This window comes from Bombus terrestris, chromosome 5 (genome assembly GCF_910591885.1).
Source record: "Bombus terrestris chromosome 5, iyBomTerr1.2, whole genome shotgun sequence".
Classification (NCBI taxonomy): Eukaryota; Metazoa; Arthropoda; class Insecta; order Hymenoptera; family Apidae; genus Bombus; species Bombus terrestris.
Window position 1 is genome coordinate 488,943 of NC_063273.1, and position 13,803 is coordinate 502,745.

Consider the following 13,803-nt stretch of genomic DNA (forward strand, 5'->3'; position numbering starts at 1 on the left):
TTTCATTGACATGACGTATCCTGAATTATTCACTTCCGGCCAAATGTAAATTGTGTAATCTATGTAATTGAAACGAACGTCAGGATTTTCGTTATCGCGTTAGAATCCTTTTCGCAATCAGGTACATGTATTCCGTAACGTTAAATAAAAATAATTAATAGCACAAATTAGATTTATAACAATGATATTCGTTTATTTATTTTACACATTTTAAAATAATATGCAGTAGCATATATTACATTAAAAGAGAAAGATTTTTAAATAGCGGAAATAATATAGTTTCCCGCCATTTAAGATATCCAATAATATCTATTGTAATCGTAGAAGAAGATTAGAGGGGAGGATAAAAGAGAGAGGATATATGAAAGTGATTGAAGGCTAAAAACGGCAAGGAAATCTACTGTGAATTTTGATAGAGAACTGTTGTTCTTCTATCTTGGAAATACAAAATGCATATTAAATTTCTTGTAAGTACAAATTTTTTATTTATTAAAATTTGCATAATAAACAAATCATTTGCTTATCTTTAATGGCCCAATTTGATTCAGAGATGACAAAATGTCATTCAAATAATCGCCAATACGTACAAATTTTATATATAGATCGTACATCGTATATTATAAACAAGTAAATTTAATTATTATTATTATTATTATTTTAAATTAAACTTTAATTGAAAATTCTAAGTAGTATCGCCATTAATATTATGGTGATAATAGAATAAATTTTACTTAAGTCCTCTTTATTCAATGATACTTATATAGTAAAATAATGATAAATAAAAGAAACTAAGATAAAGTAATAAGAATAAATAGAACGTGATATTCAATTGTGAAAGAGCAATGGACCAGAAAAACGTTCGCGTGAAAGCGAAACAACTAGAAAATAAATTCTTTAACGTGAGAGTTAAATTCATTGATCAATTAAACATATCCGAAAGCAGAGATTAAAACTTAATGACAGATTTCGTTTTATTTGAAAAAGCCTATTTATTTTCGATGTTTCTGTTATTCACCTTTTCCATCAATTTATTTAGCTTTTAACGAGTGCAGTTCTTACGGTCGCAATTGACATTCCATGGGCCAGCAATCACCGATTTTATAAAGGTGATCAACTATCATCGAGTAACAAACACAAAACGAAGTCAATAATAAGAAAAGATAACGAAGAATTACAACCCCAGAAAATCAAAGAAACTGAAAACGCAATGAATAGATATATAAAAGTAAGAAAGGAAGAAAATATAGATCCTTGGAAATTATCAGAAGATACAGATCGAATACAATTTCAAATAGAAGGTCATGAAGGACCAAAAACGTACCTTTTTGGATTTGATACTGGAAATGGGTAAACAATTGAAGTCTTAGAATTGAATTTTATTTGTGATGTAATTAAATAAAATTAATTTATCTATAGTAACTTGTATGTAGATTATTATGTAATTATTGTGTTGAAAAATTATACGCATTGTTAAATTGGTTTTGTAATACATAGTAAAATAACAAGTTTAAAAAATTTAATTAATGTTGTCATTTCTGTAAATTTAGGATTTAGGAAAACAATAGTTGGAAAAATAATGACATTTGCGTATAATAAATCAAACATACTGTATAATGGATTAAATTATTTTTTTCTTTTTTCCTATATTACTGACATATACTTCAAATAGTTAAAAACAGAATTGGAGAACATAATTACCACATAATAAAAATTCCAATTATCATTTATAAAAACTAGATTTATTTATTATAAACGTCCAATTTTTTCAGTATACATATACATATACATATACATCGTTAGAAAACATTACATATGCTTAGAGGTATTTAATTAACAATATACCATATATTTATTGCAGAAAGGATAGACAATACAGATTAGAAGAAAGGCATCGTGATGGTACGATAAAAGGACAATATGGTTATTACGATGCGCAAGGAAAATTAAGGAAGATTCAGTACGTAGCTAAGCCTTTTGAAGGATATACTGAGATACATCACGAAAGTAATGTAAGAAAGATAAAAAATTAATCAAAAATCATACTTCTTTATTTAAATATATTAAATTTCAATATTTCAAAATTCGTTCATTACTAAGCATCAAAGCAAATGAAATATTAAATAATCTAAATCACCATTCTATTAAAAGTTAATTGAATAGAAGCAATGAATGATATTATAAAAGATGAAATTTGGATAAAATAGAATGTCTTTCGCATAAATTTTGTTCTTAATATGATAGATTGGAAGAAGTAAATACCGCATACTTGAAAAAAAGAAAAAAAAAAAAAAAAGAACAACAGCCGTCAATGAAAAGTAGAAGCTAAATTTAAACGCAAATTTAAATATGCTATTAGCGAGAAGACTGTTAAGAAGGTACATATGCATATACACTTTTGTGTGTGTGTGTGTGTACATATAACACGCACACACACACACAATGTACATTTTTATAAATGTCACAGAGTTTCAAAATCCAGAATTTGCGAAAGTAATTTTCTCATTTAATCAAAGCTAATTTTCTCAAGGACTTTTTGTAATATTCGTGTTTTCTAATTAATAACTATGTAACAATGTTGCTATTACCTAAAATTCTTCCAATTAATACTTATTCTGATTAATCGTTAAATCAGCAATATTAACGAAATACCCTCGCCATTAATATCTGGTTTTAGGTAAAGTTAAATATAGGATCAAATTAATAATACTACTACAAAACTTCGTATATATTAACATCCTCGCTTGTTTCATCAATAACTAATTTTGATTAGTAATGTGCAATTAATTAATTAAATGTGGAATTAATCAATCGAAACTAGTATTGGAAAAAGACATTTTAGTATTAGTATTGGATATAAGATCTGAATATATGTACAATAACACCATATTAATAAATAAACTACAGATATTCATGCAAATGTATATTTTTATAAAAAATAGATACAGAAACAGAATATATATATATCAAAATTTGTTTTGTCAATAGAGATTTAAGAAAAAGTACCTTTTTATTTTTCACATTTTTTTTATGTATTTAACAGATCTTAATACATTATATATGTACATTTGCATAAATATTTACTGCCTACTTATAATCAATGTATATCTGGTATTCAAAAATGTTTCAATAAAATTATTAACGTAAAATATATACTTTCAAAAAATTCTCTTCTCTTTAGTTAATAATTGATATTCATATATCTATATTGTCATACATAATCTTTAATTAATATTTGTGCAATAGTGTTAAACAACTATTTTTCATAAATAATATGTCATTTTAAGCTAAATAAATAGGTTTAAAGTAATTATTAAAAACTTAATTTTTTATGAAATTATCTTAGAAGTTTCTATCTTTTTAAAATAACTATTTTTATATCCTAGAAATTAAGTTTGTCCGAAATTAATTCTCTCGTTCTTGTTGAATAGAACTCTTTTGCATTATATATTATTTTCTTTTTACGTTTTCAACCCTTTATTAAACTTTTAATTTAAAAAATGAGATTCTATAACATTAAAACATTAGCACAAAAGAACATAATTAACCTCATTTAATTATTGTAACAAAAACTTTTACTTTTTTTAAAATATTCAAATATTTTTGAACATAAAAATTAATCCTTCAAGATATTAATATATCTACTTCTAAAATTGTTATTCATTACAACCAATCAGTGCAACTAAAAGTACAATCAACAATGTACAGCTCATATCACATTTTTACAAGCTTCTGTGCATGTTTCATATAGATTTTTACATAAATCGTCTCGTGGAATACATCACGAGATGAACATAATTTGTAAACGCTCATCTAACTGCAACGTCAATTTCTCTGTATTCTGTATTCTGTATTCTGTATTTTTTCGTACTGTATTCCTTTTATTATTTTCCCATTTCTATCTTACTTCAATTTCTTGTCATCAGTTCCGTATGATGAACTCTTACTTATCTTGGACATTCCGATCATTCTTTGCAAAAGTAAATAAACTGAAACGGCGAAATTAAAAGTATTAATATTTAAACAATATATAGAATAAACATAAAACTGTGTATCATATTAAAATACCTACTTAAGAAGATACTACTCGCTCCTATCGAGAAATAAATTATCGATCCAGACAAGAGAATAATAATCAAATAATAAAGAATTGGCGCATTCACTACCACTGCCCAGAAAATTGTATTAACGAGTGAATGATATCTTCTTTTTAATGTAATCTTTTCTAATTTGGGTACCCCACTAAGTTCAAAGAAATCACCTGTTTGTTCAAAACTTTCTGCCATACGATCCTAAAGAAAAAAAAAAAAAAAAAAAAGAAAACAGAAGTAAGAATAATTTCATAGCTAATTTCATTAATTTGAAATGAAATCATACTTTTTTCTCATAATGTTTATGTAACCATTCTTCAGCACCTTTCTCGTCTTCTGGCACTTCTTCTAACGGTATCCTGAAAATACATATGTACGCAGTGATCCGTTTCCCCTGCAGTATGTTCGTTAACGTTGGTTTTACAGGATCATCTGACTTAAACTGCAGTTGCATGTCATAAATGTCAGAAATTTTGCCCCGCATATGCGGTAAACTTGCTACGAAACCCTTCGTTCGAGGTGTTAAGTGATAATTTAATATTGGGAGATTCGCTTTTTGGGCAAATTTTTGACTAGCTTCTAGTTTTTCTGCTGTAAATCGTGTTCCCTCGGCACATAAAAGCAACTGCATAAAGTAAAATAATAATTAAAAAATTATTTCCGTAAAACAAACGACCTTAAGAGTAAATTTAAGATATATTAAAAATCACAGTAAAAATATGGCAAAATTAAAGATCAAATGATTGAAATTGAATATCAAAAGAAAAATTCTTACCGACATACTATCTGGGTAATTTACAAGCTCTTTAATTTGAAAGGTGATCACTTCTTTATCTTTTTCCCAATTTCTTTCCATAAATATATATTCAGCAAATCTCCATGCCCACCCTAATATTGGAACATACTGTAATGATTTTTTTACATATGCTTTGCAATTCTGAAATATGCAAAATTTCACAATATTAGAAGGTAATTAAGTTACTTTCAATACATCTTTTATGTATAATTTTAAAACCAACACCAAGTATTCCAGTACGTTCACATATGATCCATCCACAAAGCCAGTCTATTTCATATCTGTGGTTCATTAATATATATTTATGATTTTTTCTAAATTTTTCTACATCATCCATATTCATATAAAGTACAATGTCTAATTCAGACCACCATTCTGGTACAAATGCTAACTCTGGAAATGTAATTTCAATTATGCAGTATAAGAACAAACATTTTCTTTCTATTTAATTTCTATGTCAGAAAAGAATTATATTCAATAATTAAAATATATTAACATTCAGATTAACTAGCTACTGAAGAAACTAGTTACAAGAAATAATATATTTAATAAAATTAATAAAATTAAGATAAAAATTTAAAAATTTATTTAAAGCAAAAGTATCTCAAAATTGAATAATTAAAATAACTTACGACTATATAAGGAATAGCAGAGATAGTAGTTAATCTTGCGATAAAGATAGGTGGAAAAAGGTCTAAGACCAAAGTACAAAAGACACTGGAAAAAATTGATGATCAGGCCCGATGTAAGAAAAGTTATACCAATTATAACATAAATCACATTAGATTGCTTCAATACTGATAACAATCCCATCTTTGACAATTTTTTTACATGTGTTCAGTAATGATAAAACATACATATATGTCTCCTGAAGATTTTTAATTTTAATATCTGTAAAAAAGTTAAACATGTTGAATACACATTGATAATAATTCAGTTTTAATTAATGAGATAAAATAGAACATCTCAAGTTTGTCAATCTTTAATCATAATTGAACTTTTAACCAGAGGTTTCTATTTCATGAATATCTAAATATACATATGTATACATATATTAAATTTTCATATAATTCTTGGAACACAGATATCCACATATGGGAGATCTCTATTCCACATGTATTTAAATACATGAACATACGAGTATTAGTACTATTAATAATAGTTTTAATATAGGAGTCACAGTTTTGAATTTTGAATGTGTATTAAGAAAACGTTAATAATAAGCTAAATAAGACATTAGCAATGATAATCACTTAAAAGAATCAAAGGCAAATCTTAATTAAGGTTTCAGCCACATAAGTTTTGAATTTTCCAATTACACCTGTCATTTCATTGATGATGATTTCTTCTAAAAAAGTATATTCTTATAAACTGTGCTAGTTTTACAATATTTAAAAAAGATTCTATCCTTCTCCAATGATTTCTTGTAACTTTCAAATTTTGTGCCACAACAGCAATTCAATATGTAAGCGATATAACTAGACTGTGTGTGTCACTGTCTCCATTATTCTGTGCAAGCCATGTTAGAAGTAACATGTTAGTAACATTTAACAGCAAAACAATTTTAAACCTCTCCTACAATATTTTTATTGCAGAATTCACAGATCGTTCAATCAGTGACCTGATTTATTTTGTCCAATTCTTTACAAGCAAATGAGTGAGGCATTGAAGCTGCTATTATTATCTTTTTCACACAATGTACTATCATATTTGCTATATAACGACTAACTTTACCTGTCATTTCATCAACTGAAATGCAAATAATGTTTTTGTACACTTAGAATAATTTATTTTATAGCAATCTTGTAAGTAATTATTTCTTAGAATTAACTTGTTGAGAGTATTTTAATTCGTACAGTTTTTCAAAAAATTTACAAATAAAACTTTATTTAAACACCACCATTGACAGCCACTACTGCTTTGCATAAATCAATATAAATAAACTTATTTTTCCTTGCCATGACCATTATATCGAATATTGTCATACAAATCTTCCAATTTTGCTTCAGCATTTCTTCTGTGCTTAGCAGTATCGGTATGTTGTTTTAACTAAAATTTTCATTCACATAAAATCTGAATCACAGGATTAATAAAAAAAAAAAAAAAAAAAAGAAAAATGATATTAGATATTTAAAGTCATTGATTTTAAATTATATTCATAATATAATAATATTATTGTTCTGTTTATAATAGTATTATTGTTATGTTTATCATTTGATCGCATACTTCTTTATTGCAGGATTCACAAGCAATTGTATCGCCATTGATAATCAAATGTATATCTGCAATTTCAGTATCAATATCCCTTTTTTATCATTACATATCTTTGCTTGTTTTCAGCATTGCACGATTAATGGAACACTGATGATATTTGTATTTTACTAATATTACAATGCAATTGACTGTGATATTAGACTTTGTAGATAACTTTTTGTTATCTATATCACTCATGATTTAATCAGAACATTGCCACAAGCGGTTTTTATAAACCACTCGTATGATATCATGAGACAATATTATAAATAAATTAGTGGTATAATATAGATCTGTTGTCAATACCGAATATAATAAGAATATGCGATGAGAAAGTTGCAAGAAACAAGTTAACATGATATTTGCCAACGTTTAATGTCTACTTTTGGACATTTATATGAAATATGCAGAACATATATAATATGTAATTTATACAAAATAAGGAACATTCTTTTATAACCCTCTAATGACAAAACATATTTCTATCTTGGTTCAATATCTTTTCCTACTTTCTATAAAAATATGCATTTACATAAACATCCACAATCTAGATATAACATTAGGAAAGCAGAATCCTATCATATACAACAACATTGAATTAAAATTGTTTCCAACATATTCAGCTGTTTTTGTTTACACTTGGATATTTGTTTCTCAATGTTTGAATATATGTTTCAATATAAAATGATTAATTGTTTTATAGCATTGACAAATAAGTTGAGAAACATGCTCTCAAGCTTTTCTTCATTTTTTTTTTTCTAACCATGGTTTTCAAAACATAGTTTCAAGTAGCCTGTTTCTTTATTACTTCTTTCTTATAAACTTTATAATTTGGCACTCGTAATTAGTATCTAATAATATATTGTGTGTATCTACTCAATTATGTTATTATATCCTTCATAACTCATATAATAAATAGCTTCATCTTCATCGAGCTTTGCATGCTGTATCATAACCAACTTCTTTGTTTCGACATTTAAAACATATATTTATGTAATTGAGAAAATATATTTACTCTATCAAAATTGTACTAATAATGTAGTTCAATTTATATGAATGAATATTATCTCTTTATTATGAATTTCTTCATAACAATGAAACAACTCTAGAAAATAAACAATCACAACACGATAATTATTACCCATAATGTCAAAGATCTATGTATGTCATTGATTAGTGTCAATATACTATATACGTATACGTGTATATATAGAATTATGCAGAAAATATGAATCCTTATATGTATACAGAAATCAAAATTCATTGTATCATTCGTATATTAGGAATATGAACTTTCTATTTCTTAATACACGTTATACGTGTTCCGTGTACACGTGTCACTTTATTATCCATTCAAAACTTTGACTTTTATTTCTAACCATATATACACACTTAAAACAATAATTCGGAGACATTTTTAAATAAAATGTTTTTAAAAATGAAGCACAACATAACGATTAAAATTGTTAGGAAAACAATTTGATATTTTAAAATTTCATAAATATCAAAAATATAAGGTATCCTTTAACTATGTATTAGTCGTACACAATAGGATAAATATTATCATGGAATTAAATCGCTACTTGATTGTATATATTAATCATACATAGTGTCTAAACTTTATTTATATAATACAATACAGAGAGAGATTTAGCAAGATGAAATTCATTATTTTTCTTCGTACTATTTATATGTATCTGATTTCTTTCGAAATGAAATGTATAACCTCATTCTTTGTTGACAGAGAGACACATTGAAGACAATTATTATTGGCCAAAAAGTATGAAAACTTTTAAAAATCATTTTCAAAAATGAAATAGATATTATAAAGACGATAAAGTAATGTATGCGAAGAAGGAACCGATCGTCACTTAGTTATGGAAAAGAAGATCAGTAAACGATATAAATATTTAAATTCATATAGTAGAACGAAAAAAATTTGTTAAAATTGAAATACAATTAATGAGAAAGTATATTATATTAAGAAACGTTTTTAATTTTAGGAAAAAGAAAACAAAACACTTGAAACAATTAACAAATTTTCACAATTCAACTCACCCAACTTAAATCATTTCTAAAATCTCGGGTCAAACAACAGTCGCGTGCAAAGTGCTGGAAGACACTAACTTCTATGTGCCTTTATTTACATGGTATTCACACACGCATAAAAGAAGAGATCAAAGAACGCTGATTGGTTGAATAAAACATCAGTTCTTGATCACTAACTAATGAATATCATTTCTGATGATCAGGTGATACTGTTGTTCAATAAAAAGAATTATGTAAGAATATATTCCATATTTGGTGTTTATCTAAGAATTCATTTTATGTAGGTTGGTATCCATGCCGCCTCCAGTACAGCGCGCGAAAAATTGAAAACAATTATCAGAGTATAAGAGCACAAGAGCAGAATATCATTCTTATTACAGAAGTAAGTGTTTAACACTATTTACTACCACGAGAATTTTATATACATATGTAAAAAATGAAGGAGATCTGAGAACGTCGTCATTCACATTGTAAGAAATTGTTAAGTGAGTAAAAAGAAAGAAACGTGTACATTAATATATGGAAATGCAACAGTTGTATACATATTGTAGTAAAAGGAACATTTCTATGCGCAGGCTATTCCACGCAGCTGGAACAATCTATAATGTTAAAATGATCTATAATGTTATAATGTTAAATGTTAAAAGGAAAATAGAAAACAATTTCATTAAGAAAAATTACACACATGCACTACATGATTCATCATTGGAAACCATTTAATTTTTTTTAATGAAATGTTTTTCTATTTGCTGCCGTTTTAACGCTATGGCTTGTTCCAGTTGTATCGAACACCTTGTATACACACATATGTTACATAATATATTATTGTTCAAAAGTACATGGCTCGAATGTAATTTATTTGCAAAACTACAAGAATGATGTTATCTTTATTAGAGCTATTGTATAATATTATGATACGACAAAATATATTTATAAAAATTAATATCAGTAGGTATCAAATATTATACGGCTGTTTTGATTGTCAAACTACAGAAAAGCTGGAGATAAAGAAGAATTGATCGTGACAGAACTTTCAAAAAATCAAGAACGGTACAAAATCGCAGAGTATGGCATGCACATTGTAAACACGATTTTCTCGGTACCGCGTTCTCTGAGATGGCCAACACGACATAAATTATACTTGACCGATAAACTTTAAAAGCATACATTACCAAGCGTATCACATTAATTAGAATAATCAACAGATCGTTTGTTTCATTCCTTTCTTATCTGCGAAAGATTATCTCGCTGGATGACTAAGTGATTTAAGCAATGCGTATCGAGTTCAGAATTTATACAAGGTCGTTGATGAAATACGGTATCATTTCCTGTTAACGAATCAATTAATATCTTCGATTAAAAAAGCTTTAAAAAATATCACTCCACGTCGGAATTTACTGTAAAAGGTGGGAAATACGTTCTTTGTATCACATTCCACTCCAATAATTAAATAATATGGCGTACACGGTTTATGGGCAATATTTTGATAAAATTAAAAAGATTTGATAAAATTAAAAGATCTTTTTTCTTAATATCTGAAAATATATTGGGATCATACATTATAGAGCATTTACTTCCCCAACAAACACAATAACTTAATATTATACACTATATATAAACTTAATATTTATCAAGATATAATACACAAGCCACGATAAAGAGATCGAAAAGTGTTTGTTGGTAATATTTAATGAGCCGACATAAATATTCGAAGTTGGACGCGGAAATTGTAGCTTAAACCGTTTCTTTTTCAGCATGCAACTTAATATTAACAAGATTAATTTCAACTTAATATCAACAGTTAAATGTTACAAATATAGAAAAGTTACCTGTAGCTTATAATAATGCAATCGATAGTGTTTTATCAGGAATGAATTATTAATTAAAAAGAATTGTTATATGTATATGTCCTCTTGCCCTGATTCAAATAATGTTGTATTCGATGAATTTGCGTTGAACACACAAAAATTAGGCTTACTTTTACGCCTTTCCCGCCTTTTAAATTCCGACTTGCCACACCATTCGCATCAAATATATGAACAGTGTTTTATCCATGTACAAATGAATAATTTTAACTCACTTAAACTTATCACCACCGGTAAAATTAACCGTGTTCAAAATTTTGTGTACAATTTCCTGTATGTAACGTTATCACATCGCTGTTTATTTCGACGATCTTTCTTAAAACATGTATACAATAAATTTTTCAGTATTTACTTCTCCTCTCATTTTCTTTTTTTCCAAAAAATATACGTAGCCTCTCTTACCTACCGCGACCGATCAATTTGATCAGTCGAGAAATTTATGATATTTACTTACTTAACTATTTTCAGGCCGCAGAGTTGGACGACATAGTGTACAATTTTATAATTCGAGGAGTGAGTGAGGGAGGGAGGGAGGGAGGGGAAGAGAGAGGGAGAGAAAGAGAGAGCATCACAGTATAAAAGTTTTAAAGCATTTTCTTTGCGTTATATGTTACAAGTGCAAATTTGAAGAAAGAAGTAAGTGCGTAATATTTTGATGTAAATTTTCTATTTCATATTTAATGAATTATTCTGTAGCGAATATTTATCCTAAAAATGTCCACGCATTGAAAAACTATGAAGTCATTAGACAAAAGGTAGATAACATGGACGAGAAGTGTTTGGATATTGATGAACAGAATCTTTCTGAAATTGAAAATAAAATTGAAAAAGATGATGACCTATTTGACATATCCAACGAATTGACGAATCCAGACACGGATAATGAAGAGAAGAGTATCTTGAATAAAACAAAATGTAAAAGACAAAGGGGAATGAGATTAACATTGAAGTACGAAAGTGAGTGTAATGTAGAGGACCAACGCATCGAAATTGCTGCTGATGGGACAGTTTCATAGGAGATAGAAGGTGGTTCCAAACCTGGAAGAGCACCAATTCACATAATATCTGTAGAGGATTATCAGGTCCGACAGGATATGCTAAACGAAATGTTATGAAAGGAAAAGTAGAGATTGCATTTTCTTTGATCATAGACTACCATATAATGAAAAATATACGTGCACAGAGCGTGCACAGAAGCAGAAGCATTTAGTTGGGGCCTAATTATTATTTTTTTTTTTTTTAACTATAATTAAATGCATTTTGTTGCTCTGCTGTATATTCACGGGGCATATAAGGCAAAAGATTTAGGCGTCTCATATTTGTGGAATGGCCTTGAACAGAAAGTGAAATTTACACAATAGCGTAACAAATATAAATGCAAATAACTGGCCACAATTGACTCGAGTCGTGATGAACAACGCAATAATCATTGCCTTCTCAACAATTGCCAACAGTTATTTGCGCATACGCTGCTACGAATGCATAATTATTGATAGAATTCACTGTAGTGGTACCGACAGCTTCTTGCGAATACCTGGGAAACCAAGATCGACCGTCGACTATATATATATATATATATATAAAATCATCGAAATCGGAGAGAACGTAGCTTCTTGCAGATTCACGCAATTATATTTCAATTATTTTTATAATTCGATATTTCAATTCAATTTATATAAAATGTAATTCTTTTTTATTGCATCATTTAAAGATAATATTTTGTCCAATTTATTATGTTGACAGAATCATCGCCACAAATATTCATATCGCCGAATTCTTCATCATGGTAGCATGACTTCGCTCCGATAAACCAATGCTTTACTGGATGCCAAGCCGCCTCCATGTATTATGAATTCTGCCTATAATTATGCGTCCGTAATAACGTATGCATTCGTATTGTTTGACGGCGGTCCTGCAACGCTTGGATACAGTGATGACCCAGCACCAAAGTCCAAAATTGTTGCGTGTTTTATTTGTTAGGCTGCGAGACTTTTCCGATTACGAAAATATAAGCTTGCATGGTAGAGTTCTTAGCGTTGCGTAGTGCGGTTTCTTTGATGACGAACGAATTGCGATAAGCAATGAGTTAAAGGGCAAGCAGGGAAACGTGAAGAGGGATCTCTACAATAGACATCACTGACCTAACATATACCTAACTCTTATCTTTTCTTTATAGTATTCCGAAATAACCGAAATAACCGAAAATACAAACAAAAGCTAAAGAAATTACAAACAAAAGAGTTAGGTTTGAGTTAGGTCATGACATGTATAGCCATTGAATATATTAGACATATCATATTGGAAAATCTGACATTTATAATCTTTTCGGATCATAAACTTATTATATTTGCTTTCTAATAAAAACTGGGAAAATGTTCGAAAGACAGTTCTGTTTTCTAGATTTTATTCAAAAATTGTCCATTAATATAATTAATATAAAGCACGTAAGAAATACTCGAAGTATTACTTCTGATGTAGTATGTAGTACATACAATCTGTGGAACCGATTGTGACCTAATATTAATAACATAGGCGTACGTTTATAACCTAGAATTGTCGATATTTCCGGTGAATGTTCTGTGAAAGTAAGACGTGTGAACGATAGATGATCACGTATCTTGGAAGATGTTATTTTCTAGGTTTCTATGCCACTGCACAGTTATGTTAATACGTAAATTTGACGAAAATCGCCAATTATGAACGGAAAGTTAATAGAGGCCTAAGAAATTTGCCTGTTGCTGGCTACCTCGCA

The 13,803-nt window shown here is 28.2% G+C and overlaps 2 protein-coding genes and 1 long non-coding RNA gene across 5 annotated transcripts; 2 read left to right on the plus strand and 1 right to left on the minus strand.

The window, feature by feature from the left end:
- The first annotated feature begins 1 nt into the window (after nt 1).
- On the plus strand, nt 2-2,845 carry LOC100643886. Its single transcript, XM_048405979.1, has 4 exons — nt 2-121; nt 325-467; nt 1,037-1,347; nt 1,859-2,845. Exons 2-4 carry the CDS (start codon nt 450-452, stop codon nt 2,028-2,030), a joined length of 501 nt encoding a protein of 166 aa, XP_048261936.1. The 5' UTR covers nt 2-121; nt 325-449; the 3' UTR covers nt 2,031-2,845.
- Nucleotides 2,846-3,872: 1,027 nt separating this feature from the next.
- LOC100642995 (1-acyl-sn-glycerol-3-phosphate acyltransferase gamma) lies at nt 3,873-9,354 on the minus strand. Its single transcript, XM_003395289.4, has 7 exons — nt 9,196-9,354; nt 5,517-5,775; nt 5,108-5,277; nt 4,864-5,025; nt 4,375-4,713; nt 4,070-4,289; nt 3,873-3,986 (listed from the first exon to the last, which is right to left on the minus strand). Exons 2-7 carry the CDS (start codon nt 5,695-5,697, stop codon nt 3,901-3,903), a joined length of 1,158 nt encoding a protein of 385 aa, XP_003395337.1. The 5' UTR covers nt 5,698-5,775; nt 9,196-9,354; the 3' UTR covers nt 3,873-3,900.
- LOC105665783 lies at nt 9,252-13,437 on the plus strand. Of its 3 annotated transcripts, none has more exons than XR_007224129.1 (3): nt 9,252-9,389; nt 9,471-12,133; nt 12,795-13,437. It is a non-coding gene; the product is annotated as an uncharacterized LOC105665783 (long non-coding RNA). The 3 variants fall into 3 exon arrangements; XR_007224128.1 differs by having other exon boundaries at nt 9,471-11,687; nt 11,748-13,437; XR_001098760.3 differs by having other exon boundaries at nt 9,471-13,437.
- Nucleotides 13,438-13,803: the final 366 nt, after the last annotated feature.